This window comes from Maniola hyperantus, chromosome 5, assembly GCF_902806685.2.
Source record: "Maniola hyperantus chromosome 5, iAphHyp1.2, whole genome shotgun sequence".
In the NCBI taxonomy this organism is placed as follows: Eukaryota; Metazoa; Arthropoda; class Insecta; order Lepidoptera; family Nymphalidae; genus Maniola; species Maniola hyperantus.
Genome location: NC_048540.1, coordinates 3,430,224 through 3,447,946, shown reverse-complemented (window position 1 = coordinate 3,447,946; position 17,723 = coordinate 3,430,224). Strand labels below are relative to the sequence as shown.

Sequence of the window (17,723 nt, the reverse complement as noted above, 5' to 3'; positions counted from 1 at the left end):
CCGCCATTCGCCAGCCAATTGCGTTGTTTGGCGGGCACTGTACCCAGTCGATTAGACAGCACACATTCAAGAAAGAAATTTTGGCTGAATTTATGGTATTCTTGAAGCAACAATGCATTGTAGCCAATCCAATAGCGAGAGAATGTCAGCCACAATGTAGCTGTCATTAATTTACCGTAATCTAGCCCTTAAAACAATTCAGGAACGATAATTCGCGACTGTTTCGCCCCTTTAGGGGTTGAATTTTCATAAATCCTTTCTTAGCGGATGCCTACGTCATAATAGCTATCTGTATGCCAAATTTTAGCCCGATCCGTCCAGTAGTTTGAGCTGTGCGTTGATAGATCAGTCAGTCGGTCACTTTATTCTTTTATATATTTAGATATTGCAGAATAACTAACTGAACGTTGGGTAAAAGTTTGTTTACCTTTATAGTTCTGCGCATTCGAATAGAATACAAATAAGGGAACAATAAGAGACAGTGTGTATACGCAATATCCGGTCGTGCGCGGCGCAAGCGCACACGTCAGCGCCGCAACGCCCCCGGCACAATAGGGTGACAAAACTTCCACCACCTCCTATCGGGGGGTTCGCGTTCGATCCTGGGCACATACCTTAACCATAACAAAACATAGCGCATTCGAAGCGCACTGTAGGTATGTCTGCTTTAGTTTGTAACTTTATTAATTATAAATATATTTATCATTATATCAACTAATATAGATAAATTTTGTTACTAACATTTTTAAGTCATTTATTATTGTATTTACTAACATAGGTTAAGACTGGGGCCGATTCTCTTGTACACAATCTCTAAACTAAAATGACACGTCTAAATCTATTGCTATCCCTGTGATAATGTTGCTTGCGGAAAAGGATAGCACTAGCACATATAACTTTCGGAGCTTAAACCATAACCATACCTACTAATAATAAAAGGTGAAAATGAAGACTGACTGACATTACAAATTATTATTATAATATCAACGAACAGCTCAAACTGCTGCCGGTCAAGTAGCTGATTTTACATATAGGAAGTAAATACCAACTCATAATTTTTGCATGTAGAAAGAAAGAATTAATTTTTAGAAATTCCAACTTGCTAAGCCGTGGCGGCTAAGTTTAGATAACAATATTATATTGTATTACTAGCGACCCGCCCCGGCTTCGCATGGGTGCAATGTAGATACTAATGTGGTGTCATGAGGTGCCCGGAAACTCTCTATCTCGGATCTCTATTTTTTGAGAATTAAACTATAGCTATAAACCTTCCTCTTGAATCACTCTATCTATTGGTGAAAACCGCATTAAAATCCGTTGCGTAGTTTAAAAGATCTACCTACGCGTTCATACATACATACAGACGCGGAAAGCGACTTTATTTTATACTATGTAGAGATACTTGAACCGTAATAATAAAATGATGGTATATTTTGTACAGCGGTAGTTTATGGGGCAAGAATTCATTATGAAATAGAAGAACACTTTTGGATCTTTGCTATTTTAAGAAAAGGCCACATACTTAAGGCCAGATTAAATAGTTCCGACGCTGTGACTTCTGATAAGAATTCTCGTGATTTAAAAGGATATCTATATGACTCGTAGGTTTCAGCCTTGTAGGTCTTAGTACTGGTGTAGGTATCCTATATTTTCATATTTAAATATGGCATCCCCTGCGCAATAGGTAAAAGAGTATTTTTTCTCGGCGCGGCGTGTGGAATTGCGCGCGCAGTAATCAGGGCGCGACGTGCGAGCTGATGCTTCTACTATTCTACCCTGTATTCATGTAGTTACCGGCTTTATAGTCCGCGTGGACTGCGCAAATTTCAAATCCTTATTTCACCCCCTTAGGGGTTGAATTTTCAAAAATCCTTTTATAGAATAGAATAGAATAGAATGTTTTTTTTATTCATGTAAACTTTTTAAAAGTGCTTATGAATAGTCAGGTAGTTTTAATTTACCACTGGTTCGGAATGCCGTTCCTACAGAGCTTTTTTAGCGGATGTCTACGTCATAATTTTCAGCCCGATGCGCCTAGTAGTTTGAGCTGTGCATTGATAGATCAGTCAGTCAGTCAGTCACCTTTTCCTTTTATATATTTAGATTTAGAAAGGATCTATAAAAGTACCTAGACCTATCTATGTAGGTACATGACTATAGCTCAGTTCACGACTATAGTCACTGTGGTTTCGACCTTTCTATGACTATTTATAGAAGACAGACGAAGTCACGGTCATGTGCCAGTACAACAGAAAATGTCAGCTAACCGTTCACTTTTACCGATAAAAACAAAAAAATATGAGCTCATACTGTACCGATCGATTTTCAACGCATACAGCGTGAAGCTAAGTAATAAGACCTGCTAGGTATTCAATAACCAAGTAAAAACAATACCTTTGCAGTCTCAAAAATCAGAATAGTTCTAGAATATCTAGAAATATTATGTGTGCCAGACCTCCGTTATTTTATAAAAGCTGAAAGTTTCTCTGCGTGTTGTCCAACACTGGGAGGAACGTTTGTTTGGATCATGGTGACTTTGGGAGATAACAGGTAATAAAGGTGTAAACTCCATAGTGTGTTCAATCTATCAAATTACAAAGTTTTCATAAAACGTAAACTAATTGAAAAATCCTATTACAATGTAAAGGATTATTTAAATGATCAGCAAGCTTGGGAATGAGTTGCTTAACGGATTGTGATAGTTCTAATAAGTTTCAATAATTTTGTAAAGTGGTGATAATAAAAAGAAGAGGTACCCGGCTGATCCAACATCTGACCATCAAAAAGAGTTATTAATTACCTATTTTGAATAAATCATTTGACTTTGACTTTGACTTTGACTATCAATCTGCACAATTGGCGGAATATGACCTAAACCCTTCTCATTCTCATCAGTAGTAAGTCGGGCGGAGATAGCTTGATCATGATGATGGTGACGCATTATACTTATTTTACTCGGCGATTTCCGGGATAACAAATAGCCTTCCTTCCCCGGGATGTAGGTAAGCTAACTCCTGTACCAAATTTCATCAAAATGGGTGAAACTGCTGGGCCGTGAAAAGCTAGCAAACAGACAGACAGGCATTTATAATATTAGTATAGATATAGATTATACCTATCCATAGAATATTACGTTTTCAGTTTGTACTGGTTCAATTGTTTTAACTTTGAAACAATTTATAATTGCCATAACGTAATGGTACTCAAAATGCCTTATTATTCTTAGATAATAGAACAATTAGGTATCATAATAATTATTATCGGTTTAAAGTATCTTTTATCATCGAAAGAATCGATTCGCGTCATCGCCAAGAAGGTTGTCTACCTGCGACAGACTGTCTTTTGTGTGCACACACCTGGGCAAACACCTTTTACCTAAATGTTAAATAAATGATATTATTGTCTTGATACTGTTGGTGTTTGGAAATTCCCCCAAGGTCGCTTTTGTTCTCGTACTGTACTTTGTACACGATATTTTATATTGAATTGTCTATAGATGATCGGAGCTTGCCTTTGAATAGTTTTGAGGTAGAGGATAGGTATAGTGCATTCAATATTAACTGGCGTGTTTCCACTTGAGACCGTATACATAAGATTAAGGCGTGGCGGGTGAATTCAAATTCACACTGGTTGGTTTGCAACAAAATATATAATGGTTAAACCGGCTCCTTTAAATATGAATGTGCTCTATGAGTGTTTGGTTTATTACCACTATTGTTTACGTGGCATGTTGAATGTAATCCGATTGTTATTGCTAATGACGGTGACAAGTGGAAACACGCCAGTTAATACTGAATGCACTATACCTGCTTGATTACGACTAAGTTCATAATTTGATGGTGATGATGGTCTAGTTTTTCGCTCACAAAATTTTATTATAAGGCTGCGTTTGTATTACAGATAGAAGTAAAAAAATCGCTTATACAAATGACCTTATTTGTCTACTGATGAAATTGTTTTGTCTAGGCAAAGTGTAGCAAAACTACATACGCAATAATAAATAATTACTGTGTTACTCGAATGCGTTTCCGATGGTCAAGTCAGATTTAGATTGTAGATCTATGCTCACATAATGCAACGCGTCCACACTCCACTTCATTACTTGCGAAAATAGACAGCTAAGTAGTTTACATAACGCTTTTAAATCAATGTAAGTTACCTGTTAGTAGCAATGACGAGAGATGGAAAAATAAAAGGTGACTTTCAAGTTTCAGTGACTACATTAGGTAACGGAAAATAAAAGGTCAAACCCAAAAACATTAAGCACTTGTCCTACCGCGCGCCGACAAGGAAGCGACTGGCTATCGACTAATTTCTTGCTCAAGAAACGTACAACCTATGTATGATAAATGATTCCAAGCCAATAAAAGAGATACTGGTGAGATCTATAGAGCGCACTCTGACTTAGCTTAGACTTAAAACAGAGTCAAAACGAGACAGACCTATATCTCTCTCAAATAAATCTTTCTCGTTTTAACTCAATCTTAAGTCTGAGCAAAGTCAAAGTGCGCTCTATAGATCTCAGCCTAATAGTTTATCGCTGACTGTGCACACTGCCGGCCAGAACTCTCTATCCACTGATTTGTCGCAACGACAAAAGCTATCAAAGAAAGACTCGCTCAGCGACGCTCTCTTGGCGTTCAAAACATTCGCGCAGTTTGGCCAGATGTATGACGAGCGATAGCCTAGTGGCGTTGGCTTTCAGGGGGCTCGGGGGTTCGACGTTCGAGTTAGAGATGCGCATTTCTAACTTTTCGGAGCTATGTGCGTTTTAAACAATTAAATATAAGGAAAACATCGTGAGAAAACCTGCATGCCTTATTGCGACTTCATCTTTGTAATCCGTTGACCGATTACTCTGGTTCTGCTACAGATCTCCTCATTTCTGATCATCTTTGAATTCACAAATTTCCATTCCTACCAGGAATTCATAAATGTTTTCCGATCAATTAGGACAAGGCCGTTATAAAACGTAACCGCGGCAATTAGAGATCGCAATCAAACAAATGCGGCATGCCACCCGATGATCGTCAGCATCACATAATGGGTGCCCCAGTTACCCACATACCCACATACTAGTACCACCTACCACAATGCGTTGGTAATTAACAATACCCGCATGTTTACGGCATAGCATTGGGCTTACCATTAATTTGCGAGTTAAGTAATACATTCAATCATTTAATGGGAACCTGCACACATAAATGACCCCTATTTGCTGGTTTGCGTATTGCATTAAATCGTGGATAGGTACTGGCTGAATTTATGGTTTCTATTTTTGCTGCTGTGACCATCGATGGCTGTGACAGAAATTCTTGGGGACACAGCGATTGCATTTGCAATTAATAGTATGGGTGGTAGGATTGTTGCGTTTTCTAGTTATTAACAGTCATTGTTAAGGATTAAAGTATCGTCAATTACATCATTCGTGTTCAGTGTCTTAAAATGAATATCTACCTAAAAGTACATAGTATTTTTAGGGTTCCGTACCTCAAAAGGAAAAACAGAACCCTTATAGGATCACTATGTTGTCTGTGTGCTGTCTTTCTATAATATTTGTGATAACTTTATCAAGAGGGGTATCATATGAAAGGGCTTCACCTGTGGTTTCTAAAACAGATTTTTATTTATTTTTATGAATTATAGTTTTTGATTTATCGTGCAAAATGTTGAAAAAATACGACTGTACCTAGTACGGAACCCTCGGTGCGCGAGCCTGGTTCGCACTTGGCCGGTTTTTATTATATGTATGTAACTACGTAGGTATTTGCCGAGTTTCAGAGCTTCCATTCACGATCTTTGGCAACACGCTAGGACAAAGGACAAAATAGAACTTCATAGAAAAAATATTATCTCCGTGCAAATATTATTTTTCCAGAGCACTACCGATATGGTGAGGGAGATAGGTCCATTGTGAGGAGGTCTGTGAAATCTGAATACGTTTGTACAAAGGTATTTGCTTTAAACAAACTTTTCAGCGCAATAAAGGAGGGTCGTTAGGCCGCCCTCGTTCATATATTGTATAACATTACTCCCTCGGGAAAATATTGACTTTTTATAAAAAATCCTGACCTCATAGTTTGTTTAGAAAAACTTACAAGTTATTTTCCTCCGATAAACATTTTTCTTAATTAATAACAGTAGGTAGTTATAATATAATATTAAATTAATAATTAATCTGCATGTTTCCTTTCCTACTAAACTACATTAACGTAGCGCAATCTAAAGAAGTACCTACAAATATACTGAAAGTGTCTCTTGGAGAAGGTTTTATGTATGGGAAGCTACAGCTAGTAAATTAAAAAATACCCATTTTGATACGTAGGAGTTTTTATTGAAAATCAAATTTGTACGCTCTATTTTATTATAATAATCGGTATCTATTGAGATTGAGAAAGCTTTCAAAAGCTTTATTCAATAAACTTAAAAGGTCGCCCGTTTTTTCCCATCTATTTTGCTTAGTAAAAGTATCGGCCAATCATTTCACTTTCAATTTAATAAATTTGATTGAATTTTACTTTGACCTGAATAGGGCGGAAAATCAGTTTTCATTTAGAACTACCACCTCGCTAGTCGCCATTCCGACCAATCAGACGCATCCGTTACGACATGATTTAACTAAGGACTACGCATCGGATTGGTCTACTTTATATTTTAGTCGTAATTTTTATTTCAAATTTTTTATTACCGATAAGTATAAGCTAAGGATACAATCAATATAAATCATGTTGTTTCTGAAAAATGTGGGATAAATATTTCGTTTCGCTACTAGTATCGCCGGCTCGCTTCGCTCGCCTGATGACTCGAGTATATTATTTTGTGACCTAAAAATTAAACTGTTCTTATTCTTAGGTATTAAGCAGATTTGAATAATTGAATCTCATATTGAATTAGGACCTGTTTTATTTATTACTACTTGCCTACTATTTTATGGATATATAATTATTTATTACATAAGGTTATACCAACGATCACCTAATGCTTCACAGCTACTTATCTACCGACAACGAAAAGTACATAAACATTCGAAATCCACTAAACATGTTTGCTAACATTAGAACCGTATGACGTCATACCACAAGATGGCTGACCGATCATGTGTGTGATGTGTACACTGTACAGTCCGTTGACCCTCTGTCAATGTTAATGTCAGCTGTTAAAGTTGCTTGGGATTTATGATCAGGCTTTTATGTCAGTCTGTTTATTAGTTTACTTGATGTTAAATAACACGAGAGTGAATATTACGAAACAGAACGGTTTTTAGTACACGTACACGGAGTCTTATGTTCCATTGTTTTTATTATGAACTGGTTTGGTTTAAGCAAGCGTAGTTTGGACTACTTTCAAACAAGGCTTAACTTTTAAGGCTGTTACTCGATCTATAGCTTTATATTATTCATTGGTGGTGGGAAATCGTTCCAATAACCTTTATCTAGAAACTAGAATCATCATTTTATACTAATTGTAAGGTATCATCTGAGGAGAAATACTTTTAGACATTTTAAAGTTAGTAAAAGTAAGTATTAAACGGAATCTTCGTGTAAATTCCAACGGGATTTTTGAAAACCTATATTCACGCATACGAAGTCGTGGCCATCACATCACATAGTCTAAATATATAAAAGGAAAAGGTGACTGACTGACTGACTGACTGATGTATCAACGCACAGCTCAAACTACGGGACGACGGATCGGGCTGAAAGGCATGCAGATAGCTATTATGACGTAGGCATCCGCTAAGACAGGGTTTTTGAAAATTCAAATGCTTCAAAAAATGGCAGCCCGTTACCAGATATACTTAAATAATTTTTAAAAAAATCCTCGTATATCCAAATAGATATTTTTCAGAGACAGGCAAATGCATTCTCTCGTTCAGCCGACGACTATTCGAGCTGCATTGTTCGCGGTGAGAGGAGGCTCGTGCAGTGAAGTGCTCTTTATTATATTTCCAACACAATGCTAGACGCAGTCTACTCACTAAAGCTAGGATTACACTGCGCGACTCCCGGTACTAGGCCGCCCGGTCCGGTTTCAATGCTTCTCTACATCACTACCCATATAAATGTGAAAGTGTGTTTGTTTGTTGGTTTGTCGTTCAATCAAGTCGCAACGGCGCAATGAATCGACATGATTTTTGCATGGGTACAATTAAAGACTATACCACTCTCCAATGGCATAGAATCAAAGAGCTCTACATCTACGCGGATGAAATCGAGGCCATCAACTAGTAAATAAATGAATAATCTTTGATTTCAGGCAGGAATTATCCATAAATTACAAACACAAAAATTTAGTTACAATTTTTCTTTATAATTATTTATTGATTTGTTACTTTGTTAGTAATAAATAAGGGACTTAAATATAACATATAAACATAAATTTTGACATTAGAAACTAATTTTATTATGACGATGAATGAACTGATATATTTTTATGAATTGATATGGTTTCGAATACGATGAATTTATGATCAAAATGATGTAAAAATAAATAAATTATTGTAATAGGAGATATAATTGGAATTAACGTATTAGACAATAAAGGCTTTTTTATTTTTATTTATTTATTTTATTTAGTAATAAATGAAACAGTCAACCGTGGCAACTCTATTCGCCTGGTGGTCACAGCCTCCTTCGAATGCTTAGCTATTGAACGACCTATCTTATCTCTAATGACACCCGTGACATCGTCCGCATGGATTTAGGTTTTAAAATCGCGTGGGAACTCTTTAAATTTCCGGGATTAAAAGTAGCCTATATAATTCCCCGGGATGTAAGCTACTTCTTAGCCAATTTTCTTAAAAATCGGTTAAACTGTTGGGCCGTAAAAACCTAGCAGACAGACAGACAGACGGACAGAAAGGCAGATGGACAGACATATAACATCAAATTTATAACTACTTAGCACATTAATTGTGCACGGTGCATTATTATAATATGAAACCGGACCGGAGGAGGTGCACCCGATTACCGGGCTGTATGTCCTAGCCTTACAGACGTTATGTACAGTCGAGTACAAGCTTTGTTTGATTGTCGGCCGTTGATGCAGTCACAAAGAAAATGTTTTGGATTGTTCTCCCGCATGTATCAGAGCGTGTAAGGAACTGACATATCGCGACTATTATCATTTATCATGTAATTGTATGGATTTATTAAGTTTTCTACTTAGATAGCGAGAAGTGTCTCTTTAATAGAGTAAGAGACTATACAAGGGACGTTGTACGTTTTCACTAGATTCTTAGAGATAGATAGGTAGTAGGTACAGTCTAACCATGGTTCAGTAGATTTTTTTCACAAACAATTTTTGATGGTTGTACTATCAACGCTAGACCATTATTACTTTAGAAAAAATAAAGAGGTGGAAATAACAAACACTACTAAATTAGAAAAGTTGGATCCGCTTACTTACTTTTTAGGGTTCCGTACCCGTAGGGTGCCAACGGGATCTTATTACTTAACTAAGCATCCGCTGTTTATCCGTCTGTCCGTCTGTTTGGGCCTATATCTCATAAACCTGAATAGGTATAGTTGAAATTTTCACATAACAAATAATAAAAATTTCAAAAAGACCGCTTTGTAAATTTCAAAAATTAAAAAGTAGGTAGGTAACATACCTACATAATCATGTACGAGGTACGGAACTCGTCGTGTGCGAGTCCGACTGTCACTTGACTGTTTTTTTTGAATAGATATTCGAGAGTCGAATTTTTCTGGGACAGTGAATTGTTTAACTATAAAATTACCCATTCTGTGGCCTTAGAGTAAGGACTTCTTAGCAATGCAACATTCGCGTCGTCAAGTCGTCACGCCACCGTCAGTGCAGGTCGTCACGCCATGCAGCCTCCGTTTTATTCGCGATTGTTCTGTTCCGTGGTGGCGCATCGTATAATTGTTACGATAAATTATACTTACCTACCAACTTACTTATAACGATCATAGAAAAATGAGCGTCGGCAAATGTGGCTAATTTTTAACTCGTATCTTGATTCTTGATCACAAAAAGTAACGAAAATGTAAACACACTGTTGTGTTGTGTGTGGGGTGTTGTTGGTGTGATCCGATAGAAACATAGGCGAAACCATACATGCATTCTTTCGACGTGTCAGGCGAGATTCGGTTGTCGATCACCGCGATAGATTGCGTTACAACACTCTACAACACTCCAACAGTGTGTCTGTATCTTTACTGAAATACATCTTTACTGAAACATTCTAATCAAATATTACCTATAGGTACCTAATACCTAATAATACGAAACATAATATTTTCATTATATTTTATTTAAAGATAAAATCATTATTTATACTTACCTCCTATTTGATTAATATCGAGCACAGGAAATCTTAATGATTCTTACATGAGAGCGGAGCTTGGTCATTTTACATAATCAGCTCAAAATAGATTGGTTTATACTTTTTTTTTTATAAAAATGTATAATGTACCTAAAAATAAATCATTATTGCGTCGTGTTTATGTCAATACTCAATCTCTCTATCATCACAAAACGTAAGAGGTTTATTAACAGATGTTCCTTCTCAATTTCAGGTCACCATAATGAAGAGCCTGTGATCATTTGAAACTGGCGTGAGCAGCGCCTGCGGACAAGATGACGTCGGAGCGAACCATCCCCCACCTGAGGGACATCTTCGGCCTCAACCAGCAGTATGACGCCAAGCCATACGAAGACAGTGAAGACAAGACCAAAAAGTCCATCAGAAAGAAGAAGGATGACTACAGAACATACACCAACGGTGACGTGAAAACGTTAGAAAGACATTTAAGTATGAAGAAGACTATAAGGAAAAAGATTATGCGTGACTTACAACAAGCGTTCGTAGAGGACCCAAACGAGTTTAAGGTCGAGAACACAAGCCCGGAGAAGTTAAAAGCGGAGCTCAGCGCAGAAGCTGTCAAAATCGAGAAGAACGTTCGGAAAAACGATCCAACGTTTCTGGATATGCTTCGAGGAGAAACGCGCGGTGAGGAGACGAGGGAGGAGCAGCCGACGGCGGAGAAGACCAGCTTCTGGCGGCGTCTTACCATGAAGAACAAGAATAAGAGATAATCTGGTTACTGGCCTATTGACACGTTACTTCGTTTAGCTAATCTGCAGGTTTACTCGAGTATTAGGTTTTGCATGAAGAAAATTAGAAGCTCACTGGAGTTAGCGTTAAATGACAATTATTTACCTAAACAACAAGAGAATGAGCACTGTGCAGTGCAGCGCCCCTAGGCAACAATATAAGGTCTGAATTCGTCCTTTGCTTCTGTAGGTCAAGTACATTGGATCGTATTTTGGCACCACATATCGAGTCGACGCTAACAATGCTGATACTGTTGCAGTGGGTATGATTCTAATAGTGCGACCGACGCAGGTACATTATTAAGTATTAGGTACCATTATGCATTCAAAAATTTGAACTAAAAGCAGTGATAGGTATCCTAGTGATTAGACTTAAATTCTCAAATAGAAGGTATTTGAGAGTTTTGGGGTACCAGCATCTCACTTTCCAGAATTATGTGCGTTTTAAGATATTGAAATATATCACTTGCTTTAACGGTGAAGGAAAACTTCGTGAGGAAACCTGCATGTCTGAGAGTTTTCCATAGTGTTCTCAAAGGTCTGTGAAGTGTGAAGTCGCAGTACCAACCAATTCGCTATTAGCGAGCGTTGGCGGATGGTCTAACTAAACCCATCTCATTCTGAGAGCAGACCCGTGATGGGTTGATGATGATTATGTAATTCATGGTAATGTACACGATTGACACGAGCGTAGAAGAAATACATACAGGCTTTAAATTGTTCTTAGTGATGAGGACTGAGAGTTAAGTAAACTATGACGTAACTTATAAACAGGAGACGTGGTGATGGCCATTTCTATAAGTAATAAAGCGCGTCTAAGGCTCAAGGCATATCATTGGCCCTGAGAAGAGACGCAGCGACGAGCGACATGACTGTCTTTTCTAAAAGCTGTCAAAGTAAACTGAACTTTAACTTTATAATGTATATATTTTGCTTTACACAAAGTAGGTAAATTACGTACCTGGTAGAATCTTACTTGAAAAAATTAAATAAGTAAGTATACTTTGTAACATTTTAGAAAAGACGCGTCTTATCGCTTTGATACTACGCGGATGTGTCTTGAGCCTAATAAGCTTTGTTCCTAATAAATTCACCGTACAAACTAATAACGCAAACTCCAGTGACGCGTTTTGTTTACTCAAAACCATTCGAGGCTTTGCTTATTCTCACTGACTCAGTCCTAACGCGGGAATTTTGTTGACTGGATGAGAGATTAACTTAAGCTAGCTTTTCCTTTACCAATAATGTTGAGTAAAATATCGTCTCGGCAGTTCGTAAGTTGACTACAGAATGAGTAATTGCTTAAATTATAGATAAGAACATTGTACGACCGTTACAAAGCTGATTATTATTTAATAGTAAACTGTAAATGTTTGTAAGTTCTACATTTAAAAAAATGCTGTGTCTGTAATGTATCGTCATGATCGCAGAGAAGTGACGGATCTGCATTTTGTGAAACTTTTCAGTATAGCCATTTTAAATAATTTTCGAAGATTTTTTAGTCTCAAAAATTTATCAATAAAAATCTACATACATCCAATAAATAACGTATGTTTTAATAATAATGGTTGATTAATATTTTCATGGTGTAATATTCAAATGTAGCAGAAGTCATTTTAGAGTTCTCGACAGTGTTCTACGATCGTGACGTCAGTCTTATGTACCTAAATAGTTACACATCGCGGTGTTTAACTATTTAGGTATAATACTGAAGACATCGCAACAGAGCATAAGCAAAGTGACACGTCTTTTCTAAAAACATATTAAATACATTATTTACACCACCACATAAGTAGGCTATCGTACAAACGACTGAAAATGAAAATGTAGCGCTAAAACGCACATTGGTTTGTTTTATAAAACAATTATTCACAAATAAATGAAATACGTGATGGAAATGAATACGATTTAGAAAAGACGCGATGTGTCGCTTCGATTCCAGCAATCTGTCTTGAGCCTCAGTAGATATTTATTACAAAAAATTGTAATTTCATTACATGCAAAATTAGGCAATTTATTGTACAATTCGAAGTAATAAGTAGCTCGTAATATGTTGTAATCGAAGTCAAGGTTAGGTGGAAATAAAAAAATATCTGGTTCTGACCCCACTTCATAATATTGTCACGTATCCTATTTATATGGAACGTGCTAAATAAACACTGTGAATGTTTTTGAGAAATATAAACAGATAAGTAAATAGGAAAAATGTTCTGTTAAGTTCAAGGCACATTGCGGGAAAGCTTCGTCTCTCAATGTGACACGTTTTTTCTAAAATGTTACCCACAAAGTAAACACAAGTAGTAAATATTATTACGTCACCGAATAGTAATTGTAAGCATCGTTAGCTTATAATAAATCTAACGGGATTGTAAACTGGCGACAAATCTTAAGAATGGACAGTAAAATCTAATAATAACGCATGAATTAAGTACCTACCAATGGATTAGATTACAATGTAACCAAGTCTGGATATCAAATATGGAACTTAATTAAACGCTGATTGGTTAAATGATTCAGTTAGATTTATTATGAACGTAAAATATCTGACTAGGTTTATTATAAACTACCTTAGGATGCTTAACATTATCTGGTGATAAATATCAAATACACAGCTAAACGAACTACCTATATTGTAACATTTTTAAAAAGACGCTTAGCTTCGCTTTGACTTTGCCGCAATGCGTCTTGATCCTTGGAGGCAGCGAATAAATAATTAATAGAGGTGCGCTTCGTGCGACATGTTTATATGGAATTTTTGAATGCATTTCTTACTTATTAGGTATGTAATTTTATATACAAAGTTGCATAAATGTGCAATGTAAATTATGATACCTATTTATAATACCTAGGTTTTATATATATATATTTTATGTGTACCCAACTTGTATATGTACCTACCATAAGTTTCGAGAGAAATCATAATTTTGTGTAAAATGTTTAAAATTCATATCGAAAAGCTCAGCTTTTTATCTTGCAATTTTAAACGCATACCTCAAAAGAAATATGCGAAGACTGTATTTTACATAATATTTCATATCTACTTACTTCAATTAATTAATGATGGAAACGTACTTTTAACAAAAAAAAAAGAGACATGAATCCTGTTGAATCAAATCAAATTCAAACCGTACACGTATTAACTACTTACCTAGTTATATTCTAATGTAACAAGTCTACATTGTATCAGATGTTATAATAGTGTGATAGGCTAGTGTCATAATATAAAAAGCATTTTTATTATAAAGTTTTTATTTATACATTATAACAAAACGAAATAAGGACATAAATAAAAGAAACACGAAGAAATAAGTCGGAACTTTTTACAGTAACTTTGTGTCCCCTCACAACACACGACAACACAGTCATGTGTCTGGTGCATTACATTGCTTCGCGTTGAGTGTTAAAAGTATGTTTCTGCTTCAAGTGTAAAGATGTCTTTTGTAATATATTTAAGTAAGTGTATGTCTTGGTGTTACATTTATAAATAATCTACATCTAACAGCTGCTATGATCGATGTCTTTTTACAACGATTTTTATCTATTTATACTTATTTGATTAAAATATCTAGTTAATAAATATGCATAATAAAATATCAATAAGGCGCTTTTTACGATGGAATTATGTTGTATTAATGGATGGTTTCTATAAACTATAAAATAAATAATAATTTTTCAGTTTTACGGAGTAGTGTGGTGTAACATCGACCATTGTTACTTAAGCGGGCATATCCGATAAATCATAATCGGCCGAAATAAAATAAGTATTTGGTAAATTATTGCTAATAATAAAAACGATTAAAAACTTTTAAAAATATGTATGGATATATTATTATATTGTTTTCTTAAGAAGCAATTAAATAAGTATTACCTCGTTTTGAAATCAAGAATATACCTAAGTATCTTTAGGGAATCTACCTTCATTTTTAGGTATCAATAATTTACCAAACTCGATGACTTAAAAATAAAACGTTATGAGTAAGTGACTTGATTGTCGCTATAAAATGTTGTAATCGATCGATTAATAAATCGGATATCCTTTCCAGGGTTCAAAAAGCATTTGCAGCGCGGGATTGTGACGGAAACACTATTGGGCCGTATTATGTTGTAAAGTAAAATGGAGGTGATATAGACCAATTAAAGCGCCTCAAGCAACAACACATAAAGCCTCAACAGACTAATGTACAGGGAGTCATATCTTCATATAAAATTTTTGACCGCGATCGCATTCTGTCTCAACGACACATTACAACACAATAGTGTGTTTGCACCTTTAGTCACACGCTGCGAATGCTTTTATTAAAAACACCCTTTTTATTATTATATAAAGAAATCTCATTCTACATGTGATGTAACTTTAAGAATTAGTACATAGATTTTTATGTAGTAAGTGGTATCATAGTACCTAACGTGTAACGTAGTGCGAGAATTCCTTGTTTTGACAGTTTATATGACTATTATTGCAATATAAAATAATTTTACACATTTAATTTGATGTTTTTTTAGGTATGATCTATACTTACCTACTGTACCTATAGAAAGGAAAAATACATTTTCAATACGGGATTAACGAATGGGTTCCAACTTCCAAGACTTCAAGGCTGCGTGTTTTCAACATGAGACTGTATCGATACCAACCCATCCCTACTCTAGCACACGTCGCTTCAAAATTCGCGCTGGCTGTTCAGGCTTTGTGGCAGCTGCTCTGCGGCGTCATCATGGTTACCGTACCTCCGTACATACTAGTCGTTTTAGTTCTTCTACTTGGCAATAGATGGCAGGTTTTTTTGTATATAGTTTAGTTACCCACCACCGTGGTCGGTACCTTCAAACTTGCCATCTATTGCCAAGTAGAAGAACTAAAGGTCGAACCTTATTACAGCCGGCATTGCGTGGCGCGTCGTCGCTTCGCGTTAAAATATTATAGTCACAGAGTACTTTTTACATAGGTACGGATTATAGTATACCCAAAGAATTTCTAAGTACTACTTCGAGTATACCGCAACGCGCGGTGCAGAGCATTACAAAGTACTCTGTGGTGCAGAGCGCAGCTCTAGTGCAACATGCACCATATGAAAAGATTGAAATAATATTTTGACACGTGCCTCACTGCGCAGCACCGCTGTAATGCGAACCTGCCTTAGATTAGAAGTGCCAAGTGCGAGTCAGGCTCGCGCACGGAGGTTTCCGTACTACAGTCGTATTTTTTTGACATTTTGCACGATAATTCAAAAACTAAAATGCATAAAAACTTCGAAAATACTAATTATTAGTTCATGACCACAATTTAATTTTTTTTTGTGTGATGTATCATGTAACCCTAAATTCACGGTTTTCAGATTTTCCCCCTTATGTCTGCTATAAGATCTACCTACCTGCCAAATTCATGATTCTAAGTCAACGGGAAGAACCCTATAGGTTTCTTGACAGACCGACAGACAACAAAGTGATCCTATAAGGGTTCCGTTTTACCTTTTGAGGTACGGAACCCTAAAAACCATAAACTAGGTTATGCTAGGTATCCATGGCTGTGGTGCCTAGGGTAACCGGCTCCTCACGGTGCCTAATATTGCAGACAGACGCAGGACAGCCCGCACGGTGACCACGTGACTTACCATGAAGTACTTAGGTACCTATCGTTCGTGGTAGCACGACGCAGACGTCGTAGTCGTCGTCAGAGGCTTTTCGCGGTGCACGTCTGTCTGTGGTTGACCGCCACAAATCGCGCCACAGACGCGCCCGGTATATTGTTATTTGTTCTACACATAGGTAGGTGCATGACGTCACTTTTTTAGAATCGCTGGCAGTATTTTTAATCTCTTCCTACCTTTAATAATATTTTCGAAACATTTCCCTTTTCTTGTTGAACTAGAGAACAAGTTCACAACGTCAAGAAAACTTTAATTATGTAGGTACTATAGGTAGGTAGGTACGCGACAGGTCTAAATGGCAAATGGGGCATGAGAGGGGACGCCCTGCACCGGTTTTGCGCGGGGCATCCCCACCCCGATTGCCAAATGCCATCTCGTCCCGTTGCGTACTAGCCTACCTATACTAGGGCCATTAGGAACTGGGTCATAAATCATTTTTATCGGACCTCTTGCTCGCACTTACAGGCCTTATGGAACTGGAAGCCGATGTGTGCAACAGCAACAAAAGGATTTGTCGATAGTAGGGGTCATAAAAAGCGCCCATACTTTTTAACCTTCTGAACGGCATCTTTTTATCGATAGCGACTTCTGCGGCATTCTCATATTATGATCGTAATAATTTAATGACCCCATTCGTACGTTCGTAATGGTCTTACTATAGGTAGGTACTTCTTTAAATTTTGCTCTACCTTCTAAACCAGTCATTCCGAACAAAAATTGTGTTCCAACCTTCGTATGAAGCTGCGACACTGGACATCAAGCTATCAGAATTTTTGTCCGGAATGACCAGTTTGGCGTTGATCGGCTAGCTTAACATTATGGGGGACTTGTCGTCTGTCGGGCCGGATTTCAATCGGATGTTCCAGTGGCAGAACATTTTGAGACCAAATCGGTTTCAAATAAATGTGAATAGCTTCATACAAATTAATATTTTGCCACTGGAACATCCGATAAAAATCCGGGGCCGACAGACAAGTGGGAACGGGGTGCAAG

At 36.8% G+C, this 17,723-nt stretch overlaps 2 protein-coding genes across 2 annotated transcripts in view; both read left to right on the top strand.

Annotated features, from left to right (window-relative positions):
• Positions 1-13,537, top strand: part of LOC117982653 (uncharacterized) — a 77,901-nt gene extending 64,364 nt beyond the window's left edge. Inside the window, exon 3 of the mRNA XM_034969030.2 lies at positions 10,545-13,537. Coding sequence (XP_034824921.1) covers positions 10,606-11,064 — 459 coding nt within the window. The 5' untranslated portion in view covers positions 10,545-10,605 and the 3' untranslated portion in view covers positions 11,065-13,537. The remainder of the gene's footprint in view (positions 1-10,544) is intronic.
• The window catches only part of LOC117982633 (maltase A1-like), a 306,078-nt gene that overhangs the window by 174,947 nt on the left and 113,408 nt on the right, over positions 1-17,723 (top strand). The gene's annotated exons all lie outside the window — the stretch shown is intronic.